At 43.4% G+C, this 26,421-nt stretch overlaps 4 protein-coding genes and 1 pseudogene across 6 annotated transcripts; all 5 read right to left on the reverse strand.

Moving 5' to 3' along the window:
• Nucleotides 1–6,268: 6,268 nt before the first annotated feature.
• Nucleotides 6,269–7,349, reverse strand: LOC127755096 (BTB/POZ and MATH domain-containing protein 1-like; annotated as a pseudogene).
• Nucleotides 7,350–9,044: 1,695 nt separating this feature from the next.
• On the reverse strand, nt 9,045–9,584 carry LOC127755809 (uncharacterized). The gene has a single exon (XM_052281449.1). It carries the CDS (start codon nt 9,582–9,584, stop codon nt 9,045–9,047), a length of 540 nt encoding a protein of 179 aa, XP_052137409.1.
• A 1,683-nt stretch (nt 9,585–11,267) lies between these two features.
• On the reverse strand, nt 11,268–13,261 carry LOC127755095 (U-box domain-containing protein 51-like). 2 transcript variants are annotated; one of them, XM_052280734.1, is made up of 4 exons: nt 12,978–13,261; nt 12,650–12,839; nt 12,275–12,493; nt 11,268–12,055 (listed from the first exon to the last, which is right to left on the reverse strand). In XM_052280734.1, exons 1-4 carry the CDS (start codon nt 13,028–13,030, stop codon nt 11,414–11,416), a joined length of 1,104 nt encoding a protein of 367 aa, XP_052136694.1. In that variant the 5' UTR covers nt 13,031–13,261; the 3' UTR covers nt 11,268–11,413. The 2 variants fall into 2 exon arrangements, with proteins under 2 accessions (XP_052136694.1, XP_052136693.1); XM_052280733.1 differs by having other exon boundaries at nt 12,275–12,508; nt 12,978–13,260.
• Nucleotides 13,262–17,596: 4,335 nt separating this feature from the next.
• On the reverse strand, nt 17,597–20,411 carry LOC127755094 (U-box domain-containing protein 33-like). 2 transcript variants are annotated; one of them, XM_052280731.1, is made up of 7 exons: nt 20,272–20,411; nt 20,083–20,173; nt 19,865–19,960; nt 19,644–19,703; nt 19,292–19,352; nt 18,981–19,178; nt 17,597–18,630 (listed from the first exon to the last, which is right to left on the reverse strand). In XM_052280731.1, exons 2-7 carry the CDS (start codon nt 20,154–20,156, stop codon nt 17,827–17,829), a joined length of 1,293 nt encoding a protein of 430 aa, XP_052136691.1. In that variant the 5' UTR covers nt 20,157–20,173; nt 20,272–20,411; the 3' UTR covers nt 17,597–17,826. The 2 variants fall into 2 exon arrangements, with proteins under 2 accessions (XP_052136691.1, XP_052136692.1); XM_052280732.1 differs by having other exon boundaries at nt 20,083–20,176; nt 20,272–20,389.
• A 1,064-nt stretch (nt 20,412–21,475) lies between these two features.
• LOC127755810 (uncharacterized) lies at nt 21,476–24,467 on the reverse strand. Its single transcript, XM_052281451.1, has 3 exons — nt 24,460–24,467; nt 21,993–24,382; nt 21,476–21,619 (listed from the first exon to the last, which is right to left on the reverse strand). Exons 1-3 carry the CDS (start codon nt 24,465–24,467, stop codon nt 21,561–21,563), a joined length of 2,457 nt encoding a protein of 818 aa, XP_052137411.1. The 3' UTR covers nt 21,476–21,560.
• Nucleotides 24,468–26,421: the final 1,954 nt, after the last annotated feature.

A 26,421-nucleotide genomic window follows, 5' to 3' on the forward strand; every position in this document is an offset into this window, starting at 1 on the left:
AGGAGGGGTCCCTGGTCTGAATCCTACTTAATGACAGTCATTACAGCACTTTGTTACACTAAATATATACAGCAAGTAGGTCCTTCTCTAGGATCTTTTTAAAAGGGTGAACTTGATGTTACCTTTGTAAAAGCCCTACAAACAGGAGCCTTGTCCTCTCTGAATGATGGTAAATTGAGTGCTGATTACTCAATGTTGGAAATGTTCAAAACTAAACTTGAGTTATTTCATTTACTATTTGAATGTTCGGTGTAGCCAAGTAGGAGTAGTTTGATGACTCTTTCAGTCTTTGGTCACTCCTAGCTCTGCTTCACGCCTATTTAACTGTTGGTTGTTGCTTAGGGTTGGGCAGCACCTTTTAGCATGTTGAATTCATTGCTTTTTTCAGTCTGTGACACTGACCCTCTGGGCTCTGCACTTATGTGGATAGTGAAACTTTCTACCAGGATTCATCGAAAGGATTCATTTTTTTTTTAGATAATATTGAAAGGATTCATTAAAACCTTTCTGTATCATTGGAAGAAAACACAAAATTCTTCCAACCTGGATGAGAGTATGGCCAAGTTTAGTTCCAAACTTTTTCTTCAAACTTTCAACTTTTTTATCACATCAAAACTTTCCTACACACATAAACTTCCAACTTTTTTGTCACATCGTTCCAATTTCAACTAAACTTCCAATTTTGGCGTGAACTAAACACACCCAATATATTTGCACAATTGCTCCAACATCAATAAAACATAGTCTATAAATCAAACCTAGTGTTGTCCATTTAGTAGTTGCAGTACTTGAATGTTCTATGGGTGTGTTTAGTTCACGCCAAAATTAGAAGTTTGATTGAAATTGAAACGATATGACGAAAAAGTTAGAAGTTTATGTGTGTAGGAAAGTTTTGATGTGATGGAAAAGTTGGAAGTTCGAAGAAAAAGTTGGGAACTAAACACGGTCTATCCGTCTATGTACTAGTGTTGGAATTAGCTACTACCTAATGTAGCATTCGTAAAATAAAACTGATTGCTTCTTTTCACACTCCATGACACTCTCTGCACTTAACTCTAATAACCTATCAAAGCATAAATATACAGCAGTCCAGGCTTTTGTCAGAAAGGATAAATTTTTACTCCGCAACAGCAGCTGGTCTGCTAGTATGAGTATGAGCATGATCAGCCAACCATTGACTGTTGGTCATATTCATCCCTTGGACCAATACATTTTGAATTACTGGAGGAAGCTTCTGTTTCACCATTTGGTGTGTGATTACAGCTGCATCACCCAGAGGCAATGGAGATAAACAGCCACTAGTACTACTGATCATCTTTTGCATGTCACATTTTTTTTGTTTCTTGTTTTTAGCCTTTCTGAATCATGCCTCTGGTCTCCTGGATCTCTGCCTGTATTATTAACCCATGCTGACATATTTTACTGTTGCTTGGTAGGAGTGTAGGACCATCCCTATTTGCATCATTCATCATTTCTCTGTGCAGTCCTATTTTGTGAGGTAGTAAAACAAAAGATTGTATCTTTGACCAAACTACTCCAGAATCTCCCTGATATATCTGAAATCTTTAGTAGTAATAATAATTTTGTTTCCAAGGATTTATTGAAATGTGCTTTCATTGTTTTCAAAGAAAAATACAATGTGCTTTTCAGCAAGTCCAAAGACTTCTGAATGGAATTCCAAGTACAGAAATGCTAGATGGTTTACCTGAAAATCTTGCATTTCGAATTTCATTTCTGAAATCACATGAGCTTTGCATTACTGTGGAATTGCATGGAGAACAGTAGATTCTGTACAGTGGGTGGTACAGCATTGGATCTCGATTTTTCCCAGCTCCGGTTGCAGACTTGCAGCAGCAGGAGGAGGAGGAGCCGGTCATTATCTAGGCCCAAAGGTAAGGACAAATGAAGATTTGCAGACGTGAGAAAAAAAGCCTATTTGGTAGGCAATTCTGCCGCTGCACACTGAAGTGAAGTGAGCCGGACACGGACAGCATTAGCCGGCAAGCAAAGCTGGGCTGCTTTCCTTTGTCCATTGCCAGTTTGCCACTGCTTCTGCATCATCAGTTCTTCTTTACCTGACCAAAGCCATCGACGAAGACGATGACTTTCTTTTTACACTCGACTAGCTGTAGCTGTACTTGCTGTAGGTAGAGTGACTGGAATAATAGTGTCATGCAGGGGCTAGTTTCTGACTTTATCCGGGCGTTTTTGCACTTTGTTTTGTAGGCTTTGTTCAGTAATCATGCAGCATGTGTTGAGTTGTGATCCAAATTCATTTGCACTTAATAAAGGCCAGCTTCTACCGTAGTGGAGCGGAGGCCCGTCGCCGTGCAGCGATGTAACCTCACCCCATATATAGTGAAGATATTTTACTGGCTGGCGCCCGTGGTTTTTTCTCTCCTGCTTTGGGAGGGTTTCCATGTTAAAATCTCGTGTCTTATGTGATTGATCTATTGTTTTTTATCGTTTGTTTGCCTATCGTTTCCTAATAGCATGCTACTGGGATTAGATTCATTATACACATCCTTTCATCAATTAATTGTAGGTAGCTTAATTTTATACTTTGCGGCTTCATGTGAGTGAGTTTGATGCTTCCATTGAACTGAGAACGCACAGAGTTACAGTTATAGGCTTACAGCATGGGTCAGAGATTGCATCATTACCCTTGGATGGCCAGTATAGTTAGGATTTTACTGTTGTTATTTTTAGTACTGGCAAGTAGCTGTTTCATCCTATAAAAAAAAACTATGAAGCGCCATTTAGAACAGGAGAATTTTACAGAAACAATTTATTTTTCAGGTAGAAACATTTTATTTTGTTTAATACACATCTTGGGGCCTAACCAAAGCACTCACGGGCCGTAAGGTCTATTAAAGCCCACGAATCGGCCCATCAGCATATGAAGGGGAGACTGCCCGTTGACTAGTCAACATATGGGCCTAAATTGCGTCACCAGGATGGGCCCATTGCCACCTTCATCGCGGGCCAGCACCGCCGCCTGTGCCGTGCCGGCGACCGGCGGCGCGGCGCCGGCGATGGGAACGAGGCGAAGTAGCAAAAGGCACAAATGACAGACACACCCGTCGGCAAGGCAAACAAAGCAATCCTGATGATGACATCGATCTGCAGCTTTGACCACTTTGTAAACCCACTTTACGTGTTTGAAAACATGAAAGTTGAGATAAAACATGTTATAATTAATTAATAGTGCACCCGCTTATATATTATAAGTAGGTTTGATTTTCTTTTTTCGCCAAATTTCCTTATGTCTGATGAAGTTTATAGAAAAATATACCACAATAAAATAAGTTTGATTAGAAAAAAAAAAGGTAAAACGACAATGAAACTGACTGAGTATTTATGTGTGACCAAAATCCCTAAAAAAACCACCTCCAAAAACTTCAGAAACATCCCCTTAACCATTGAAGATGTCGCTGCCTACGTGCAGCGGATTGTGTCATCACCGGTAACTAGTATAATTAATATGTCATGACACCGATATACTCTCTCCGTCTTAAAAAAAAACCAACCTTGATATGGATGGGACATTACCTAAGACAATGAATCTGGAAATGCTTCATGTCCAGATTCGTTGTTCTACGTAATGTCTCATCCATACTAAGGTTGGCTTTTTTTATGGAAGGAGTACATATTAATTATGACACCAACGAATCAATTTTTTAGATCCGCCACTGCTCAACGCGTCACAGCCACAGCTTGTCATGGCAGAGGAGCATGATAACACATGTATAACCTAGCTAGTAGGTGGCTAGGTGTAATCGTACCAAGTTCTAAAAATACTTTTCCATAAATACATTTACAAATTTACATAATTAAGCTGCACCCGTTTACTCGAAAAGCCTAAATTAAAAGGCACCACCTCCAAACTTTAAAAACATGTTCTTGAACCATGGAAGACGTCGTCGCTGGCTACACTAGAAGATTGTCACCAGTGGTCAACAACTCCTCGCAGAGAAGCCTCAACCTCATCGTCTCCAACCTGTGGAGGCAGAATCTATCGGCCGCCACGATCAGCTGCTGCGCCATCGCGGCCGCCGGCACCCCGTCGTCGTCTTGCGCGGCGGGGCCAGCCGGCATCGTCTCCGGTGGCGGCGGCGGCGTGCCCGTGTTCATGAAGTACAGGAGAGCCTCGAACGCCACGGCGTCCACGCCGTCGACGTGGATGCACCTTCGTCGTCCTCGGGTGAAGCAGCGTCGAAGACGACGGCGGCGGTGGCGGCGACCGCGAGGGGGTGGGGAGGGAGGGGGAGGGGGGCTGAGCACCGGCGACCACGCGGCGACCACGGAGCTGTGCGCGGCGAACGTCTCGCCGCCGACCCTGATGGTGACGTCCGTCCCGTCCAGCAAGGAGAGCAGGCGGCGGCGCAGGCCGCCGGACTCAGGGTCGCCGACGGGTGGCGGCGGCGGCCAGGGCCGGCACTGACTCTTTAGTGGTCCGGTGTGGAAAAAAAAAATGAAGGTCTACATTCACCATAAAATTACAAGATAATATTTAAAAACTCATTGTCATTAACGAATTTCACACTAAATAAGTTTAAAATACAATCAAGCCGTCACAATATACTCGATCGTCGATTGGTCTTCTGTCTTTCTTCTAAGCCTATCAGACCTGATATCATAATATACATATTTTCGAGGCCCCTAATTTTTGGAGGTTCAGTACAGTCGCACCGTCCGTACTGTCTCAGGGCCGGCCCTGGCGGCAGCCCGGCTCGCAGCTCGACGCCGTCCTTGATGAAGGTGAGGCGGCGGTCGTCGTGACGACTGGTGAAGCTCTCGAACGCGCGCATGGCGACACCCTTTCGAGCGAGGAAGAGAAGCTGAGTATACGTCGCCATGACACTTATGGATAGAACGTGTGGAGAGAAGACGCCGATCTTATAGCAGTAAAGTGTAGCCTTAGCTCCCACCATTCTAAAATATAAAGCATTACCCCCTCTAATTAAAGATTAAAAAATATTTATTATCATCTTCTCATTTTGATTAATCTTACATGTAACATGCATACAGTAGAATTAGAGATATTGAATGTAAAAACAACAAAAAAAAACAATATTAATTTTATGGAAATGCTAAATTTATGTCCACAGAAAACACAATCTCAAATCTTGCAAATTTTGGATCATTGGATGTGCTTCACGATTCGTGCTCTTCTTCTCCAACTCCGGCGACCACCTCTTCTTCTCCGGCGCCGGCGAACCCAAACTCCGGCAGAGGGCCGACGAATTAGGATCCCGGGGTGGGGTGGGGGTGGGAGGGGGGGGAGGGGAGGGGGAAGATGGGGGAGTTCGCCAGCTTTAGAGGGATGGCCGTGGGAGGCGGCAGTCCGGCGGTGGGCCGCGGATCGAGCGGGTGGCGAGGTGGAGGCGGCGGCGCCGAAGCCGCGGGGTCGGGAGCGGGCGGCGGGCCGGTTGAGGCGGCGGGGGCAAAGCTGAAAGAGTGGTAGGAGGAGGCAGCCGGTGGTGGCGCCCCGCCACCGGCGACGGGGAAGACGACGTACAGCGCACCGCCGCCGGCTTGAGGCAAAGGAGGGGAGGGGGAGGGGGCCAGCCGGCGGGGCCTCACCGGTGTCGTTGACACTTTTCGCCCAGCCGGCGAGGCCGGGTGACGGCACGGTGAGGCGACGGCGGCGGTGAAGGAGGCGCGCGGTGCTGAGAGGAGGGGAGGAGCGCTCGAGCGTTGTGCGGCGGCAAGGAGGAAAAAGGAAAAGGTGGTTAGGGTTTGATGGGGTTTGCACGAATCTCAAATCAATCCAATGAACAAAAATTTGTAAGATATTAGGAGGGGTTTTCTGTCAAATGAGGAGTAGACAGTCCCTTAATTTTATTGGTTCTGTTTCGCTACATTTAGAGCTTTAAGGTGAGCCTGAACTGAAAACTGAAGTGAGCTTTTATTTTGTTTAGAAGATATAAACTATTTATTTTATGACTATGTAAGTAAGTAGAGGTACATTTTTCTACTAGTATTTCATATACTCCCTCTGTTCCAAAATAAGTGTAATCATAAGTTTCCGCATACAACTTTAATCGTCCGTCTTATTTAAAATTTTTTTATGATTAGTAAGTTTTTTTTATATTAGATTATAAAATATGAATAGAACTTTATGCATGATTTATGTTTTTAGATTTATTTTTCTAAAAAATTAAATAAGATGGACGATTAAAGTTGTGCACAGAAACTTATGGCAGCACTTATTTTCTAAATAGAGGGAGTATCTATCTGTGCTAGAACTACGCATCTCCAAACTTTAAAAACATTTCCTTACAAACGATGGAAGACGTCGCTGGCTACGCTTCGGATCATCGCCGGTAGCCGGAGCAGCCGCCGCCGTCGTGTCCATGCTCGTCGTCGACGCGCCATCCCCACGCCTTGTCCTCACAGACGAGCCTCAAAACCTCTCCCAGTCCAAGCCGTATTTACGCGCTGCCGCGATCAGCTGCGGCGCCATGGCCGGCACCTCTCGCGGGGCCATCGTCTCCGGCAGCGTGTCGGTGTACACGAAGTGAAGCAGAGCCTTGAACGCAGCGGCGTCCATGTCGCCGACGTCGATGTGCCTCCCGACGAGTCCCATGAAGCAGGAGGCGCCGCCGCGACGACGACAGAGCTTGGCCAGCTCCGGTGCCCGTCGCTCGAGCACCCGCCTATGCGCGGCGATCGTCTCGCCGCCGGCGGCCCTGAACGCGACGTCCGCGTCGTCCCCGGTGTCGAGCAGGCATCTGAACATGTCGTGCTCCACCGGGCAGAGGGTCGACATCGTCGGAGGCCCGTCGCGCTTCACGACGGCGATGTCCTTCACGACGGTGACATCGCACCGGAAGGCGAGGCGGTCGCCGGTGAGGTGCCCCGACGCCTCGAGCTCGCCGTGGCCGATGAACCTCTCCGCCCCGAACGTGCTCGACGAATTAGCGCTGAAGCTGACCACGCCGTCGCTCGCGTAGGTGCGCGACGGCACCGGCTCGCCGTCCATGTCGAGCAAGCTGAACGCGAACCGCGCCTTGACGACGGCGGCCGGCAATGCGGCGCCGGGCTGATGATCAAGGGAGAGCATGAGGGATACGAAGCCACCGGAGCCGGAGACGACGGTGCCGTTGGGGTAGTACCTGATGCGCCAGGCGTGGCCGCCGACGACGAAGCTGCACGACTCATCGCATTCACCGGCGGCGAACTTGGCCTTGGTGAGGGAGTAGCCGTCGATCCTGAGGACGTGATGGCCGGTGGGCATTGGCGCCGACGCGACGATGGTCGACGTGGTTGGGTAGCGGTAGTAGGCATCCTGGCGACGGGTCATCATGTCGGAGAACTCATTCGAATTGGTTTGGGGGTTTGTATTTCAGCGGTCGGGTTTACGTGATACGACGACGTGTGTTGCAGTCGATATAAATACTGCTGCCGCTCGGGGCAGAACGTAATTAACTCGGACTCGGTGTGGAATACCCGCGTGCGAGGTGGGTTTTCCTTAATTTTCCGTGTTGGGTTTTCCTTTCCTTTTCTACGGTGCCATGTATATATGCGCGAAAAAGATAATGAGCGATCGATCGCTTGTACGATCACTGCGGGCGATTAGTTTTGAACTTCTTTTTTTTCGCACGAATAAAATACACACGCCAATACGTGAAAGGGTTTTATCCATCGCGCGTGGGCCCTCTCCTCTTAGCTTTTTTTTTTTTTGGAATAAGTTCATATGAGGTCCCCTTAACTTGTCAACCAATCCAATCTGATTTTCGCCTTCAACCCGAAAACCAGATATAACTGGTCCCTCAACTATTACCGATGCAAAATAAGTTCCAAGATAGTTTGGATGGCGGTTTTTACTGACGTGGCGCCTACGTTAAATATTTTTAAGTATCAAATGTTATTTAAGTATAACATAAATATTTTTATATTTACACAAAAGTTTTAAATAAGACGAATAGTCAAATATTGGTTAAAAAATCAACGGCGTCATCTCTATCTCTACTATTATAAAAATTGAAGATGTTTTTGCCGGTACTTTGGTACGTCATCCGTGTATGAGTCAGTTTTTAGGTTTGTTCGTTTTTGGAAATATAGATCTATATTTGAGTCGGTTTGAAGTTGTTCACTTTTAAAAATACAGAAGGAGTTGTATAAGAATAAAAAAACTCACACACTAACTTAAGATGATTATACTTCTAATTATAGCTCATGATTTTTTAGAAAAATATATATCCAAATGAATTCTCATAGTGAGTTTCAACTTAACTAAACTGTATCTCTATCTCTATATCTATCTCTACTATTATAAAAATTAAAAATGTTTTTGTCGGTACTTTGGTAAGTCATCCGTGTATGAGTCGGTTTTTAAGTTCGATTGCTTTTGGAAATACATATTGTATTTAAGTTGGTTTTTAAATTTGTTAGCTTTTGGAAATATAGAAAGAGTCGTATAAGAATTATCTTTTAAAAAAACCCGCATGCTAACTTATGACGACCGGACTTCTAATTGTAGCTCATGAATTTCTAATAATATATATATCCAAGTGAATTCCTACAGTGAATTTCACCTTAACTAGACTGTATAACAACAATAAAATTAAAATAGCATTCACCCGTTGCAACGCACGGACATTTTTTCTAGTAACAATAACAAAATTAAAATAGCCTTCACCTGTTGCAACGTACGGGTATCTTTTCTAGCACATTAAAATAAAAATATGATAGAGGGAGTACAATTTTACATAATTAAGCTGCACCCGTTACTCGAAAAGCCTAAATTAAAAGGCACCACCACCAAACTTTGAAAACATGTCCTTAAACCATGGAAGACGTCGTCGCTGGCTATGTACTCCCTCCGTTCCAAAAAAGACAAACTCTGGGTTTCCGTGTCCAACGTTTGACTGTCCGTCTTATATGAATTTTTTTTATAATTAGTATTTTCATTGTTGTTAGATGATAAAATATGATTAATACTTTATGCGTGACTTGTCTTTTTAATTTTTTTCATATTTTTTTAAATTAGACGAACGGTCAAACGTTAGACACGGAAACCCAGGGTTTGTCTTTTTTTAGGCGGACGGAGTACGCTGCAGATTAATGTCACCAGACACCAGTAGTAGTCCACAACTCCTCGCAGAGGAGAGTAGGAGACTGTATCTCATCGTATCCAACCTGTCGAGGTGGAATCTGTCGGCCGCCGCGACCAGCTGCTGCGCCATGGCCGCCGCCGGCGCCCCGTCATCGTCTTGCGCGGCGGGGCCGCCGGGCATCGTCTCCGGCGGCAGCGGCGGCGGCAACGTGCCCGTGTACATGAAGTACAGGAGAGCCTTGAACACCACGGCGTCCACGCGGCACGCCGTCCACTTGGATGCACCTTCGTCGTCCTCGGGTGAAGCAGCGTCGACCACGGAGCTGCGCGCGGCGAACGTCTCGCCGCCGACCCTGAAGGTGACGTCCGTCCTGTCCAGCAAGGAGAGCAGGCGGCGGCGCAGGCCGCCGGACTCAGGGTCGCCGACGGGCGGCGGCCAGGCTCGCAGCTCGACGCCGTCCTTGATGAAGGCGAGGCGGCGGTCGTCGTGACGACCGGTGAAGCTCTCGAGCGCGCGCATGGCGACATCCTTCCAGAATTCCAGCGAGGAAGAGAAGCTGATCGAGTACTTCGCGACGGGATGCACTGGTAGATAGAATGTGTGGAGAGAAGACGCCGATCTTATAGCAGTAAAGTGTAGCCCTAGTTCCGACTCGGACTCGGTACATGTGCTTTCTTTCTCTCGTACGCACTATTTCTCACTGTGGCCATAAACAAATACTCCTACCACTAGCAGATTTTCAGCTTTGGTGGCTCTAACCCGATCTACATCAAGTCAGCGATTGGAGGCTCAAACGTGGTTAGATTGGCACCAAACTTGGTGAGTTTGTTTCTCACTTTGAGCACTTCAATCTGGTCAGTTTGGATGAAAATTGGTTGAGTAAAGCACTGGATTTGAGTAGTAGTTTGTCAGCTTGAGTCACTGCAGTTACAGATTGTGCAGCAGTTAGTAATCTGTCAGTTTGAGGGGTCAAACGGTGTCTGATTGGGCTGGTTTTTGGACAGCTTGGAAGGGACTCATAGACCATCATTTGTGCCAAGCTTCGTGCAATTTGCATCTGTTGTTTGAGAGATCTCAGCTGAGAACCGAATAGGACAGAATCTGCCATTTCTCTGCTTGTTGTTATTATACCTCTTGTTAGTTGCTATGGTTAATGTTGATGATACCAAGTGTGTAGCTTGATGTTATGGCTGTTGTTGTGATGTGCCTCTAGATGTTCTAGAGAAGACTCCATTTGTACCCATTGTTGATTATAGTGGAAGCTTGGAGTGGACCGTTGGTCCCGTGGTTTTTTACTTCTCACACTGAGGAGGTTTTTCCACGTAAGTCACCGTGCCTTGTGTGCATGTGTTTATTGTTATTCCGCTGCTGATTTGTTAATTGAAATTATTCTCAAAGTTCATGGTAAGATGAGGGGTTGATTGTGTGAAATATGTTTACCAGTTGGTGAATTGTAGTTTGCACATTAAATGTCCTTTTGGTTCAGTCCCAACAGTGCAGAGTGGCTTAATTTCTTTTTAAACGTAAGCACAAATCAAAAGCCGTTTCCTATATGCATACACGCATCGATCGATCGATCGGTCGCCGCTTTAAACAAAGAGATAAATCCTGTAGCTTTAATCTTGTCCTTAGCTTGTTGCTCAGAGGATTTGAGGTGAAAGAAGATGCAGGTAAAGGGGGAGCTAATGGAAGGAAAATATCGAAGAGGGCAAAAGCAATGGCAAAGCCAGCCTGAGTGCCTGACGTCCAGCCACCAGCTCGCTGAAGCAGCAGCAAGGCAAGTATCAACGAATTTTGGATGGGCTGAGCTAGGCTAGTAGAGTGATGGCCCAATGGGGGCTGATGGTGTAGATGAGCCAAGCGCATGGCTAGAAAAATCAGATTAAAGAACAATTCGAAAACACAGCAGCAAACATGTATTTTTGTCACAAATCTGTAGAGCAGGAATCTTAACAAACCTCCTTTTCCATTTTTCACTAGAAAACTGAGCACAATAGATATATCAATCAAATTATTGGTTGTATTGGGTGTTATATTTTTCGCCGGCCGTGTTGGGTGTTATATTCATCGATCAAATACAATTATGTGTTTAGGGCTAGAATCATAATTGTTTTTCAAGACCACAGTGAGTAATAATTGAGTCGTAGTTACAAGGTTTCAGATCCAATGTCAATCGAGATTATTAGCTGGTGGTGCACTAGGTACAGGAAATGTTAATTCAAGAGTTGAACTTAACAACAATAGATTACCAATGACATGTTCTTTTCCATTTCTTGAAGAAACCATATATTGGCCAACCTCCTCATCACACAGTACTTGAAGCCGTCACCACTTAAGTATGAGAGGCACTACTTCTTCATTGACTCAATCTGGGGCATTACTTCTGTGGCGAGGCTTGGATGATTTTTTGATATTGGATCGCTGCACCTCAATCCCAAGAATAACATCCTGGCAACATCTTCTGATGTTCTATCTGTTTTCAACTCAAGATTCACAATCTTCTCTAGGATTTTTCTTTGCTGCGATGAAGTTTTCTTGTAGAACCCCTTAGCATCTCCCAGATAGTAGATCACACGTTCTCTTAGACCATTTGCATCTAGTTTCCCTGTAACTAGCTGAAGCAACACGATGCCCAGAGCAGATACATCCAACTGAATCTTGCAAGGGTCAGTGATAAGCCGTCCAAATTCTTTCGAATACAGATAACACATTCCGAAATCGCTGAGCATGCATGCATTTCCTGGCCTGAATATGATGTTGCTTGGTTTCAGGTCACCGTGAATGATCGGCTTGGGCTTTCTGCTATGGAGGAACATGAGGCCGGAGCATATACTAGCGGCAGATTTCACTCTGATTTCCCATGTGAGATACTTGAGGTGACTTTCCAGTGTGCTGTTTTCTCCGAATCGGTAAACGATTGCCCTTTTCCCTATGCATGCTCCTAAGAAAGGAACCACATTCGGATGACTGATATTTCTGAGGATTTCAATCTGCATTTTCAGAACTAGTGTGAGAAATGAAGCAATACACAGTGGTTCTATCTTGCATTTTCAGAGGTACTGTTAGAAATCAACAGGGTGTATAATGTATTAATGGTGTCATTGGTTTTCTATACTTTGGAATGCAAAACTTCAGTCCCTTTTGGTGGTGTTTGATGAACTTATGTTTGAACATAGTGCAGAGAAAATTATGTGTTCAACGAAACTTACCGCTTGATGAAACTCTTGCATCAAAATCCATTCTGGTAGTGTTCCTTTGGGAACAGTTGTAGCAATATCCATTCCATCAAAATCTGACCGATACACATTATATGTAGCTGTTCCACGGAGCCACTTCGCTCGTTTGCTGACTGCAGCATCTATTTCTGAAGGTTTGAACACAATGAACTTATTTCTGCCACTTGAGCGAGTAGCTTTGTTCTTGTTCGCCTGTTCAAGATATTGCTGCAAGGACCATGTTAGAACAAGGAACATTGATGAACAATTGAACATCATTTTCTTTCTTAATATTGCTGACTGATAGTGTCTGATGCATGAGCAAGATATATTACAATGTAACATCATCGTTTGAAGAGCAATACTTACTTGTGCAGCAGTGACTACACAAACGACAATGATTGTAACAATCGCCAAGGTGACCATGACAGCACCAAGAAGGATGAAGGTCGCAATAGCGATGATGGCGCCAACAACGAGGACAACAATGCCAACAGCAACGTCCATAGGCTTTTCCTCTGCTTGCTGATGAGGATTCTTTTGAACCTTCGCTTCCTCCCTTGTCACCAACCATGATCAGACAGATTTCAGCAAACATGGCCAAACGAAGTGTTCAAGTGAAACAAGAATGAAAGAGTCCAGATTGGCACCATCTTGTGCCGGTTCGTTAAAAAAAAAATCTCCAGATTCACCTTACCTTTTTACTGGTTGAGCAGCTGCAGGATTTTGGTGGCCTCCTCCTCCAACCATGGCTGGTAAATAGGTTGCAAATGCTTGATCTCTGCAGATTCTAGATTGAGTAACTGGATAGCAGGTCAATCAAATGACTGCAGATTTGAGATGAAAAGTAACGAGTTATGAGCGAGCAATGCTGGTGTTGGCCGGTCGCTGGTTATATATGCCATGGGCAGAAGCCAGAGCCACAAGGTTGTCCGTGATAAACAACAGGCGCTGCCAAAGCAGCTTGACTGATAGGAGGTATGAGGTCTTTTTGTTCGTGTTTCTGCAGTGGTATATGGCACATTCTTCAGGTTGAAGTTGATCAATGCAGCATGCTGTTTCACTTTTAAATTAGTTTTTGTAGTGGGTGATGGAAGGCATACACGTCAGGAGTCTCCTGTGCATGAGTAAGGGTCCTCTACAGTACTGCACCTGCAGTACTGCTCACTGACATGTAGACCCTGTGCAGTACTGCAGGTGCAGTACTGCAGAGGATCTGGATTGCCTGTGCATTGCTTTCCGTCAACTTGACCTGTGTCTTTGGTTATAATACTGGGGCTAAACGCGTGAGATGATTTGGATGTTGGAGTGGTTATCTGGTAGGATAATTATTGTCTAAAAAAAGACAAGTAGAATGGTATTAATAGACATTACATAGTCCTAACGATCTAGTATCACGCGTCAGAAAAGATCGTCATGGCATTCCCCCATCAACTTGCTAATAATATACTGATCATACTAAATTATCAACTTGCTAAATTGCACTACTGATTATAGCATCATTTTCGTCATACTAAACTGGGTAGTAGTAGTAACAATACTACCGTTAGTAGTAGTAACAATAATAGTACTCCTATAATGACATTCACAACCCAATAACTAGAATGGTGTCCATAGTATTAAATAAGTTGCCACCTAGGATAAAAAATGATATGGCAAGTGAATAAATGATGAAAGAGAAGGAAACCATGTCTTGCATGAGATATGATTTCTACACAACATCCAAGACATCATATGAGATAAGTAGCATTAAATTGAAGTATGAAATAGTAGTGTTTGCATTAGAAGAGTAATGTCTAGTATTTGTTTCTTGATGATGTGAAGTTTATATAAACTATATCTAGTGTTATGGGTTGGGACTACCCTAAGTTTGACTCAGTGATCATGGAGGAGTGGGTACCTTGTACTGCCGACGAGTCGCAATAAACATCATCCCTTTTCTGCTCTCAATTTCCAATGGTTTCTGAATTCCAGCAATGCAATTAAGAATGTAAAGATCACACGAGCCTGACAAACTGGAAAAAAAGACAATGTAAGTATGTAACATTACCTCGCTCGATGCAATTTTTTATGCTGATGGCAAGGCTTCAAAACACAACTTTGATGACTCTAACAAGCTACGAAACGCAGCGCAGCAGAGGCATTTCGTCGAGCAGGTTGCAGACCAGAAATGCTCCGTGGAGAGATTGGCCAGCCAAGCAGAGTCAAGAGGAGGCCAACTCGGTGGCTGGGCGATGGAGTAGCTTGCACCCCGTGCACCCGGGAGGCGGCGGCGCACCGGCCGGCGGCCGGGCCACGCCGTCTTACGACGGCGCTGCTGCAGTTCGCGCGCCGTGGCGACCATTACCAACCATGCATTTGCTTCCGGCTTCCCGTGCTCTGTTCGATCGGAAAAGTTGCACTTCCAGCGAACGGAAGGCGGCGAGGGACGGCGAGTCCGGCCGGCGGGGATCAGTGACGTGGCGATGCCCACCATTGCCCATTGGCGACGCGAGATCGGCCGCCGCCGTTGCCTCGCCGGCGGGAGGAAGAGGTTGCATACCACAAATGCTCCGTTGGGGCGGTCCGCGCAATTACGCCGCTAATATCCATACAAAACTACCTTCTTTTATATACGAGTTTACTTAAATTTTATTAAATAGCTATTTCATCATCTTAGGCATTTAAAAGACCAAACTTTATCATTTACATGGTTCTAATTTTATAGTTTTTAAAAGTCACTGACAATCGCTACCCCTTACTCCTTTGTCACCCCTTTATTTGCTTGCTTGATTTACCACGGCTTCTATTCATCCTCATTTGAACTTTAAAATTGACCTTATAAGTTAATTATCTCATTGGCTTTCATTTTTATAATTTTTAGAAGTAACGCCAAACGCTGCCACTCTACTCCTCTGCGGCCCATCCGCTGCCTCATCTCTTTATTGTCATTGGGATTTTAAAAATCGAACGTAGTTATTGTCAGCGTTCATTTTTAACTTTCTAAAGTTCCCGCCAAACCATCAGCGGCATCGCTATTATACTCCTCTACGACACGCTTGATGCCTTTTCTTTTAATTATCATTGAGATTTTAAAAATCGAACATGATTTCCATTGTGGTTTATTTTTTACTTTCTAGCAGTCTTGCCAACCATCGTGATTGTGCAGCTTAGCGGGTTGCCCGTCATATCTCCTCTTAATTTTTCTTTATAGTTTTATGCCCGCTGCCTTCCCTCCTTATTATCGTTGAGATTTTACAAATCGAACATAGTTATCGATGGCTTTCATTTTTATAATTTTTAGAAGTCACACGAAACGCTGCCACTCTACTCCTCTACGGCCCGTCCGCTGCCTACTCTTTTTATTGTCATTGGGATTTTAAAAATCAAACGTAGTTATCGTCGGTGTTCATTTTTAATTTTCTAGAAGTCCCGCCAAACCGTCAGCGGCATCACCATTATACTACTCTACGGCCCGCTTGATGCCTTTCCTTTTAATTATCATTGAGATTTTAAAAATCGAATGTGATTACCTTTGTGGTTTATTTTTTTTACTTTCTAGAAGTCTTGCCAACCATTGTGATTGTGCATCTTAACGGGTTGCCCGTCATCTCTTCTCTTAATTATCATTGGGATTCTATTTGGGGTTTGTTTATAGTTTTTACGCCCGCTGCCTTCCCTCTTTATTATCGTTGAGATTTTACAAATCGAACGTGATTATCATTGGGGTTTATTTTTTTACTTTCTAGAAGTCCCGTCAACCACTGTGATCATGATATTGTAACGGTATGTCCGTAGTCCCTTCTTTGAATCATAAACACATTGTTTTTAATATATATACTCAATTAATTGTATGTTCAGCACTGAGAGAAAAAATTGATCCAGTGACATGCCTTACTACTGTACTTCTTTAATTGGTTTGTTGATTTTCTGTGTGCACACTGCATGCATGAGACTACATGAGTCAGGATAACACATAGCAGCTAGCACCTACTGAATTACAATAGCTAATCCAAGTCTAGTACGGATTGTTTCACTCGGGAGGCAGGGATTCTGATTCCTCTTTTTTTTTTCTTTTCTAGCCAAAATTGACCGGTCTATTTCCTATTAGATTCTTTCTCTATCTCTAAATACTTTAAATACTTTTATGTCTCGTATGACTTATGATATCAATCTAGACCGTTGTAATTTTGACCAATCATGATCTAGTGGTTTATATTTTTCTTCTTTTCTTCAATTAATGTGGGAATTTCTAGCCCCCACAGTGAACGTGGTGACTTCTTTCAAGGCTGTTTTAATAATATAATAGATTTCAATGGTGGCAATCATTAGAAGGGCATATTTGCGAGAAAATTGCAATATTGGGAGTGCAAACATTGGGGCTTTGCTGTTTTGATACTCTGAGTGGATAACAAATGGGCCCATCTGTGTCTATGAAATATGGGTCCAGTGTCATTATAGCAAAGGGCCTAATGGGCTACTTTGTTCGCCGCGAGCCGGCCCAGCTCAATATGGGAGGCCCACCAATTGTCATCTTTGAAACTGTTAGCATTTTGTTTTTTTTTGGAAAAAGTCCAAATACCCCCGTAAACTTTGAATGAAAAGTTCATCTAACACCGTAAACTTTAAAACCGAACATCTAACCTCCTGAACTCTGTAAAATCGTTCATATTACACACTAAGGTGGTTCTGGATGGTGGTTTTGCATATTTTGGAAGCTTAAACTCACAGCTTTAATAACTAATATAACATATTTGCATATCATTAATTGTAAGTCATCAATTTATATATATACAGTGATACCATCCTATTATTATATTGGTACTTGTTTGTAAATGAGAGCTAACAAGTGGTAAAAGAAAGATTTAAGTGAAGATTGTAATATATATGTTCAATGTGTATGCCACGTGATCAAACTTATCCAATTTATATACAAAGATAAAAATCACTATACAAAACCAACTTAGAGAGTAATATGAATGGTTTTGCAAAGTTCCGAGAATTGGACGTCCGGTTTTACAGTTTAGGGTGCTAGACGGACTTCTATCTAAAATTTAGGAGGGTATTTGGACTTTTTCCTTGTTTTTTTTTGGGGTAAAGAACGTGTTAGATGATCAGGGAAAATATGAAGTATAAACTCCATACTTGTATATCTGAAAACTATCGTAAGATAATAGAAATGGATGTATGAGATTTGTCCATGTCACCACCCAGGAGTCGTCTATTTTATATCTGAAAACACTATAAGCTTCATTGCCTCACTGGACAGCAATAGGCAAAAGAATATGTACAAGTTATCAGCATAGTACTGCTTGATTGACAAGTGATTATCAGCCAACAAAAACTCAAGGTAGAAAATGGGACAACAGCATTTTATTTTTGACAACTGAACATCAAAACAATGCAGCATATTGAAACTGTTACACACAGGTTAAGTATGTTCTTAGGGAACAGAGGAAGCTGTATGCCTACTACATATCATATAACCATTTTCACACCAAACAAATCGAATAAATTTGAGGTTTTTTCTTTCAAGAACAGACAAACCATCAACCAACTTAACCGGCTCAAAAGAAGGAGCGATGAATCCAAACCATCTGAGAGTAAGTCGAACTATGCATCGATTGAATCTGAGGCAGCACTTCACTGGCTAATGGAGGACACTGTTTCCCTGCTGGATCACTGAATCTCAAGCCCAAGAACAGCATCCTAGCTGCACCTTCCACTGGTGTTTGACACCTTTTCAGCTCAGGATCCACAATCCCTTTCAGGATTTCTCTCTTCTGCAGAATGCTCTTCCTTTGGAATTCATTATCATCTCCCAGTTTCTGTGCCACAAAATCTCTCAGACCCTTTGCATCTGAATGCCCTGTAACTAGCTGAAGTAGTATGATGCCCAGAGCTGATACATCTGTCTGAATCTGAATCTTGCAGTCATCAGTGTCCATGAGAGTCCGAAAGATTCCCTGAATAACTTTTTCACCGGGCATTCCCTGAATAACTTCCTCAATGGCGGATGATACATGTTTTGTCGGATGTAACAGAGTGGAAATTCCAAAGTTTCTGAGCTTGCATATATTATCTGCAGTGAAGTGGACGTTTCTTGGTTTAAGGTCACCGTGAATGATTGGCTTGTGATTATTTCTGTGGAGGTAATCGAGAGCTGAGCATATGCTGGCTGCTGTTGTAACCCTGTCTCTCCAAGTAAAAGATTTCTTTCCTCTAAAAGTAAAAGATTTCTTGAGCTTTATGTCAGTGAGGCGATCTTCCAGTGTGTCAGGTAAAAGCTCGTAGACAAGTGCACGCCTTGGTGAGCATGCTCCTACAAGGTTTGCCAGGTTCTTGTGCTGGATGCTTCTGAAGATTTCAAGCTGCATTTTCAGAGATATATAATATCTATAACTTGCATGAAGATATACAGCTATTGCATATTGAAATGTTATACATGCAATGTCAAATTATTGCTGTCATTATTTTCAACAATTTTCAATGGGAAACTTCAGTCACATTGGGTTATTGTCTTTGTTTCCTTCCAATCTTAAATATGTAATGATGCGTAAGCTTTTTACGCCTTTCCTAAAAAATATTGGGTTATTGATGATGCATTTCATCCATTACTAGATGCACCTGAGCAAAAATGCAGGGCAGAATGCATACTATATTATTATCGTGTGTTCAATGGTACTTCTTTTCTAGATAATGAGTGTTCAATTGTACTTACAGCTCGCGTAAACTCTTCCATGCTTGGTGAAGCTCCCTCTTTTGGAAGCATGATAGCACCGAATTTTGACTTGTACACACTATAATCTTTCGTTTCATGGAGCCGCATCGCTGGTTTGCTGACCACAGCATCGATATCTGAAGCTTTGAACTCGGTGAACTTCACCTTGCCACTAGAGCTGGCAGGTTTAACCTTATTCTGCTCATGGTGCTCATGGTTCTTCCGGTTAGCAAATGCATTTTGAATGGATAAGATGTTTTCTGGTTCTATTCTATTAAGATATGGATATCGTGGTTTTATGAAATGCTTACTTCTGGAATGGAAATGGGGCCTTCAGGCTTCCTAAATTGCAGATGAGGTGCTGGCTTTGCCCTTTATTATCAATCATGATCACACAATCAGAGAAGTGCCATAGAAAAAATTAACAGAATGGTATTTTCTGATCAAAGATTTGCTGTGCTATGGTAATTAAACAAGTTAAGTTGCAAGAAAGAAGAGAGCCAAGAAGTGAATGGGAGAAATGTGCCAAACTACATACAAAACAGGCACCCTGAATTTCACCCAAGTTTGGCCAGGAAAATAATCGTACATAATCTAAATTCAAGTTTAACAAGACAAAAACATTCAAATTACGTTTTTGACAAATTCTTGAAGTCACTTTACCTGGATTGCGGACCAATGACATTTTTTTGGTAGCCCCCTTGCTGAATTGACAGCCTTGGTCTGCTAACATGAACTTCAAGTTGAGCAAGAATGAAGAAAAGAAGGCAAACAAGAAATGAAGGGAGGCAATGAGCCAAACCACAGACAAGGTACGAGTATCACAAATTAACATTGTAAAGCGTTACCTACTGAAGGAATTTATAAAACTAGTATCAATGTACCTTACAACCGGCTTAACAATGGCTGGTTTTGGTGGCTTTTGAGTTTTGAAGGTAACAGGTTTCTTGTAAGTTCCTCCAGGGAGCCATGATGATGGTCTGCAATGATCAACTATTAGTATGAGTATCAAGAAATCTAGGAGCAGGAAAGATACGCCAAAATACTGTGACAGATTAATGGAGAAGGCAATGCTCCAAGACCATCCTAGTACTAGTAGTACCTTGCAGTTGGCTGAACAACTGGTCGTTTTTTGGTAGCTCCTAACAGCAGTGCTCTTTTGGTAGCCTCCTCCATGAATCGCAGTAGTAGTTCTGCTATGGTTGAACATGAGTTGAATATCAGAAGCGAATGCAAAGAAGAATCCAAAATGCAGTATCCAAGTGAGACAGTTTCTCTAAGGTATCCATACCTTCTTGCTGGCTGAGAAGCACCAAGAGTTTTGTTGTCTCTGAGAGGAGCTGGATTTTGGTGGCCTACTCCTCTGTAGAGCCCAGCCGGCTGCAGTCTGCCTCTCTGTTGCATTGCTGCCATTGCTAGGCAACAGGTTTTCAACTCCCAACCGCTTGATTTCTGTAGGTTTTCAGATGAAGCAGCTGACACTGTCTCTTACCTCAGCTGCTGATGAAAGCCTGCAACTCTGCAAGCAATATGGTGTTCACTCTGCCTGTGACTGACTTTGAGCTGAGGAATGCATGCTGATGCTGCAGCCGACCGGCCGCTGGTTTTATAGCACTCTGGCGGCAGGTTGGCCGTGATAAACAGCCAGGCTTGACCGGAGAGGAGGACAAAGAAGGTCTTTTCCTTTTGTTCTGCAGTTTGGTCTACAATGGTAGATGGCATGGAAATTGGCATTCTTCAGGTTGTACAGTAATTGGTCAATGCTACCTGCCGTGTGTTTCAGAGGTAAGCTACAAAACAGGTTTGTGGATGGAAGGTGTAACACTTTGTCAGGAAACACTTGTGATTAATTTGCTCCTCATATGATCAAATCTATCATTTTTTAGGTCTTTTGGCTAGTATAAAGGTGGTGATAAACGAGCAAGATGGTTTGGATATATTGGAGCCATTGTCTGCTAGGTCCCTAGTATCAACTTGCTGCTGTCCTATTATTGGAGTCTCATATTCAAACTAGCTATATGATTAGAACTTAGAAGCATTAAGACTAACATTAGCAATTCATTATAAGTTTGACTCGAAGACTAAAGCGTCATTAAATAGCATTAGCTGATACCAAATGAGGAAGAGAAGGCCTTTTGTGGTGCTTTCTTCCTGGAAGAAGCACTACATCTACACATGGTTACGGCGATGGACTCTCTCCCCCATGTACAAGCCATATCTTTATCAGATTGATGGTTAGACATGGCTAGAGAAGGAGCCAGGATGATCAAAACTACCCAAAAAAAATATAGAGAGAGTAAACTGGTCTAAAGTGAAACTTTGACAATAAAAAATGATCCAAACGGCAATAGATACTGTTGATATTGACAAACTACAATACTTTGATGGGGAATGCTTCCTCTCAGGCTTACTGATGAATGCATGCTGATGCTGCAGCCGGCCGCTGGTGGCGGATTGGCCATGATAATCAGTCAGGCCTGAGCAGAGAGGAACATCAAGATCTTCTCCTTTTGTTTTGGCAATTTGGTCTACTATGGTAAATGGCATTCTCCAAGTTGTACAGTATAGTTGCCATCAATGCTACAAAACAGACTGGATGGAAGGTTTCCTGATATGATCATTTCCTGAAAAGTTGAGTTCTACAGGAAAATTAACTGGAATGGGTTAGATTCTGCGTAGATCAGTGCCCAATGTGACAAGAATACAAGATATATCAACTAAACAATTTATTTCCAAATAACGAGTGCACATCAACTACACATTATTTCCAGAGTAATTCAATCACAATACACACAATAATATGACGCTCTAAAAAATGCATAACACATAATATTGCATCAAGGGCATTCCCCTGTTACAATCACCATACAGAAAACATTCACACATGTTACAATCTCCAGAAACAAATACTAATGTTCAAATGTCATGATGAGATGCAAATTTTACCAAGAAAACTGAAAATACGAGGGGAGCAGAGCATCAGCCATCAGCAATTCAGGTTTCAGGACATACCAGAAGTAGGACTAGCCTCTACATGAATTTCTGAAGATTGAGTAGCAGGTGGACTAGAGCTGACTGTGTCCTGAACATGGGTAGACACATCACTGCTCTGATTAGATGGTCCAGGAGTGTTGTTCCTGAAATTTTCACTCTTCTGTTGCTGCCATAATTCGCTCTTCTCAATGCCATAGTGGCAAAACAAAGCCCAGATGACGGTTATGAACTCGACACCGGATTTGAGGTCCTCCGCAAGAGCTGCTGTGTCAGAACTGGGAGCAATGTGCACAAGCAAGTGAACCCACACGTCAGATAGGATCTCCCAACGACATTCTTGGCACTCCTCGTTGATCAGTGCATTGGCCAGTATAGCGCCTTGTTGCAATATGTTTCCACTCAGATTTAGACCATTTTTGCTTGGAACAAGAGCTTTCTGCTCCTTTTCCATAAGCTTGTTGTATATGCTCTGAAATGAGTGACAGTCACTGAGCATTTCATGAGCACACTGAACAGCATCATGAAAGGCCTTCTTGGACATTAAAATGGTATCGGGGAGCAGTTTGGGCTTTGAAGCCAGCAGGTACATACAGTACCGTGATAAGCAATTTGACACTGTATATGCCTTTTGAAGCTCATCAGTAAGAGTCTTTTCATCCACCAGAAACGATGATAATCTTGACATTTTTGTTAAGTTGATTTTCTGGTCATTGGCAAGCTTAATCTCACATAGGCTTGTTGCAATGTGCCAGACTAGAATAACACGGGAGCATGTCGGTACCTCTGCAAGGCATGCCAACCAATAACGCTCTGCTCTGTCACTGACACGAGGCAAAGGAAGGTTTCTTGACAGAGGATGGCCCTCAAGATCCATGGAGCGGAGTGCTTGAATTACTACTGCCTTCACATTCTTGGCTGTACTAGCATTCATTTTTCCTTTTGAGGGAACTGTAATTGCATTTTGATTTCTTTCTAGAATACAAGAGATTAATTTCCATACCGACATGCTTGAGCTGAATGGTTGCAGGAAGACATGCTGGCGCATAAATATAGTTCTTTCCCCATGTTTGGCAGGCATATTCACAATGACATATTTCAGCCATCTGTTTCTGAACTTCACAAAGTTGCACATGGCTATTAGTTTTGCCCACTTCGATAGGAAGTAATTAATCATCCTAAAAAACTCAGTAATCGTTACTATATTCACGGCTGTGAAAGTGATACACAAATCGTAACCAAATGAGTGCAGCAAATAACTAAGATGGGCCCAAGGGCCTCCCTCTCGTACCGATTTTGGGATATGCGTCATATTGACATCTCTAACAAGCCATAAAACCATCCAAAACTTCGCCAAAGACAGCAGAAGAGTGAAAAAGAGTGAAAGAAGCCCCCTGCAGAAGACCATAGGATAACTGGAGTGGAGGGAATCCCGGAGGAAGCTGACATCCAGCTCCAGGATACCGAACAGTTCCTTTTCAGCACTATCTGAGAGGATCCTCTTGCTGATTAGCTTTCGGGTCATGTAAACAGTAGCTTCATGCAACGTTGCTCCTTCCAGCCTACACCGGAGCAACCGAGATAATGCAAATGCCAGGGCCATGTCCTTCATGTTGTTCCCCTGCATGTTGATGGAGGTTAGCAGCAAGGCACTATCACATCGCCAAATCTTGTCCAAGGTAACTAGGGACTTCAAGTCTTCAACTTTTAGAATGTGTGCACTCTTTCGGCTTTTCTGTAACTCTCCATAAACCAAGTACTTGTATCCTTCCATAGTCTCTGGGTTGCATATTTCAGGGTTAAAGTTGCTCTTGTTAACATTGGCACCCATGTACTCCTGAAGAAGTTCTGAACTACGACCATTCCACAAGGACTTGGATGCTATATGGCGCGCCAGAATCTTGTAGAAGCACTGAAGTACCAGAAGACCCCAAAAGAACCAAAATGGAAAACGCCACAATTTGGAGCCACGTGTTAAATTCATGTATGCCACAACTAAAAGCTTCAACACATTTCTCAGCTCAAAAAACATTCCAGAACTAGAGCGGCCATGGATGCTAGAGCGGAGACCAACCAGTATAAGGGCCCAGACTGGGAACAGCTGGTTATTTAAAGGTGCAGCTTGCATAGCCCCCATAATGTATACAAGGGTGGCGTCAGCCACAGGATCCAGGAAGTTCACCATGGATCTGTATATACGGGTGAAGAAAAGGCTTGAGAAGAAGAACATCAGATAGAGGATGGTGAGGATTCCCATTATGACTCGGATGCGAAGCAAGACATAGCTCTCCAGATTCCATTTGATAAGAAAGTTTGCAATAAGAGCACCAGGACTCATTTTTAGTTTTCCCACAGAAAAGTGCGTAGTCAAAATTAACCGCAGACCCTGGCAAATTAAACTTATAGAGAAACTTCATCAGAAATATAGGTTACAGAATATATATCAAATGCAATGAAGGGTCATGAACTTATGCTGACAATGCTATACTGGACCATTGTAACAAGATTTACATGCTTCACGGGCCTGTATGGGATGAGATGGGTGCTGGTGCTACAAATAATCAATATTTGAAAGTGGAGAACTTATTATTGCTTAATGAAATATTCTCTCTGTCCCAAAATATAGTTACCTTTATAGTTCAACTTATTATTGATTAGTGAAATACTCTCTCCGTCCCAAAATATAACTGCTTTTCTAGGTAGAAGATAAATACAGTGAGGTTTTCCATGACCTGCCCTAGAAATCTGAAAATATATTAGTGGCCATATTTAAAAATATTTATATACAGTGAGGCTTCTTGCTTGTGCATTTCATTCACTATACGGTTTGATCCTTCTCTTGATCAGTAGTCAGTAACAGTAAGCTACAATTCTTTGGATAGAATGGGCAAATTAGCTTATGATGACACAATCTACACAAATCTATGTAGCACTTTCTAGCCAATTAGCCAATGAGTAGAGCAAACGATGGGTGTACCTGCTTCAGCTTGTGCTTGGCAACCTTGCTGCGGTCCACAGCAATGTTTATCTATCTATTTGGACCTTGTTATGATTTCCTGACAATCTTCTGTCAGTTAAAATGGTGTTGACAATGTGTGCTCTGCTTTTGACCTGCAAAAAACTGCAACTAGTAAGAAAACTCTTCCTAACCAGTAACCAAGCAGCTGCTATTTCGAACTGTGACTGCACAAACAGAGCCAGTGAAAGGCAAGCATGTTATACTTTTCATGCAATCTGTTGCTTGCAGCTACAAGAAAAATCCAGGCAGCGGGTGATTCAAGCATGCAATACAGATACATCAGAAGCTGCGTTAGTATGGCGAAAAGGAGTCAATCTTACCCATTCAGGATTCAGCAGCTTCTCATGGCATATTATCCACAGCTCGGGCAGATGGAGAGAACTCTAGGCAAGACCTTGAGCCAAGAAGGCAGCACTGGGATCTGGAAACTGGCAAGTTGTCATAGGCTGAGTTCCTCCATTACCTCCAATTCGATATAGCGATTATAAAATTGAACCACGCATCCCGCGGTAGAGGCCTTGATTAATGATGAGACTTTATTTTTAACACACTTCCTAAAATATGGCGTTTGCCACGGAATAAATAATTCTGGCAGAGCTATCTTGCTACACTCTGCATCTATGACCAAAGCAGTTTTAATGTAATACTGCAATGTTGCTGGAAGTAACCACGGAAAAAAAATTCATATGTCCAGCTTTCACATGATCGGACTGAATATGGCAGGTTTGGGTGTCGGATCTGGACTTGCTCATCCATCTGGATATACCAGAAAACTATTCGAGTTACATAAAAAAGAAAACCATTGAATCAAAAGTCAAAACTGCTGTTCCCTTCCATGATTTGTTTGTCCATTACTCCATCCAATAATCCCATAGGATTACTGTTCCTATCCCATTATTTCATGATTTGAGGAGACATGCACCGGAATATATATTTTTCTGAAAAAAAAAGAGAGGAGATCGGACTGAGCTGCGAAAATTTTACCGCGATGAATCAGAGAAACAGAGAGCTCCACATCGCACCATGGAGTCCCATTGAGCGAGATGCCAAGGCCATGGCCGACCCAGCAAGCATGCCCCCGTGGAGCGCCCTCCTCAAGCGCCAGCCATGCTCGCCGCAGCAGTACTATCCCCGATTTGACCCCCATCGCCACCGCTGCAACCGCCGCCATTTCACTTCCTCCGGACCTCCCTCCCCGCCGGCGAGCGGCGGATACAGCGGAGAAAATGGGGGAAAAGCAACTGGGAGATTGGAGGAAGGGAGCCATCAGCTTCCGCCGCCGCCGCCGCCGCCGCTCGACGGGTCTGCGCCGCCGGCCTCGACCGTTCCGGTGCCTCTGCAAATTGCAGCCCAGTACTAGCAACATCACTTGGTCGGCCCACTTCTGCTTTTAGGCCCAGATAGAAACAGATGGCTCAGGGCCCAGAAATC

Source organism: Oryza glaberrima, chromosome 11 (genome assembly GCF_000147395.1).
Source record: "Oryza glaberrima chromosome 11, OglaRS2, whole genome shotgun sequence".
Lineage (NCBI taxonomy): Eukaryota > Viridiplantae > Streptophyta > Magnoliopsida > Poales > Poaceae > Oryza > Oryza glaberrima.

Bases quoted from the DNA above. Each gene is read 5' to 3' on its own strand.
- LOC127755809 (XM_052281449.1), bottom strand. From the start codon at position 9,584: ATGCGCGCGCTCGAGAGCTTCACCGGTCGTCACGACGACCGCCGCCTC.
- LOC127755095 (XM_052280733.1), bottom strand. From the start codon at position 13,030: ATGGTTGGAGGAGGAGGCCACCAAAATCCTGCAGCTGCTCAACCAGTA. The intron at 12,840-12,977 runs GTAAGGTGAATC...GTTGGTGACAAG, and splicing joins GCTGCTCAACCAGTAAAAAG to GGAGGAAGCGAAGGTTCAAA. The intron at 12,509-12,649 runs GTAAGTATTGCT...TGGTCCTTGCAG, and splicing joins GTGTAGTCACTGCTGCACAA to CAATATCTTGAACAGGCGAA.
- LOC127755094 (XM_052280731.1), bottom strand. From the start codon at position 20,156: ATGGAGGAGGCTACCAAAAGAGCACTGCTGTTAGGAGCTACCAAAAAA. The intron at 19,353-19,643 runs GTAAAGTGACTT...TTGATAATAAAG, and splicing joins GTCATTGGTCCGCAATCCAG to GGCAAAGCCAGCACCTCATC. The intron at 19,179-19,291 runs GTAAGCATTTCA...CACCATGAGCAG, and splicing joins GCCCCATTTCCATTCCAGAA to AATAAGGTTAAACCTGCCAG.
- LOC127755810 (XM_052281451.1), bottom strand. The intron at 21,620-21,992 runs GTATGTCCTGAA...ATTTTCCTGTAG, and splicing joins AGAGGCTAGTCCTACTTCTG to AACTCAACTTTTCAGGAAAT.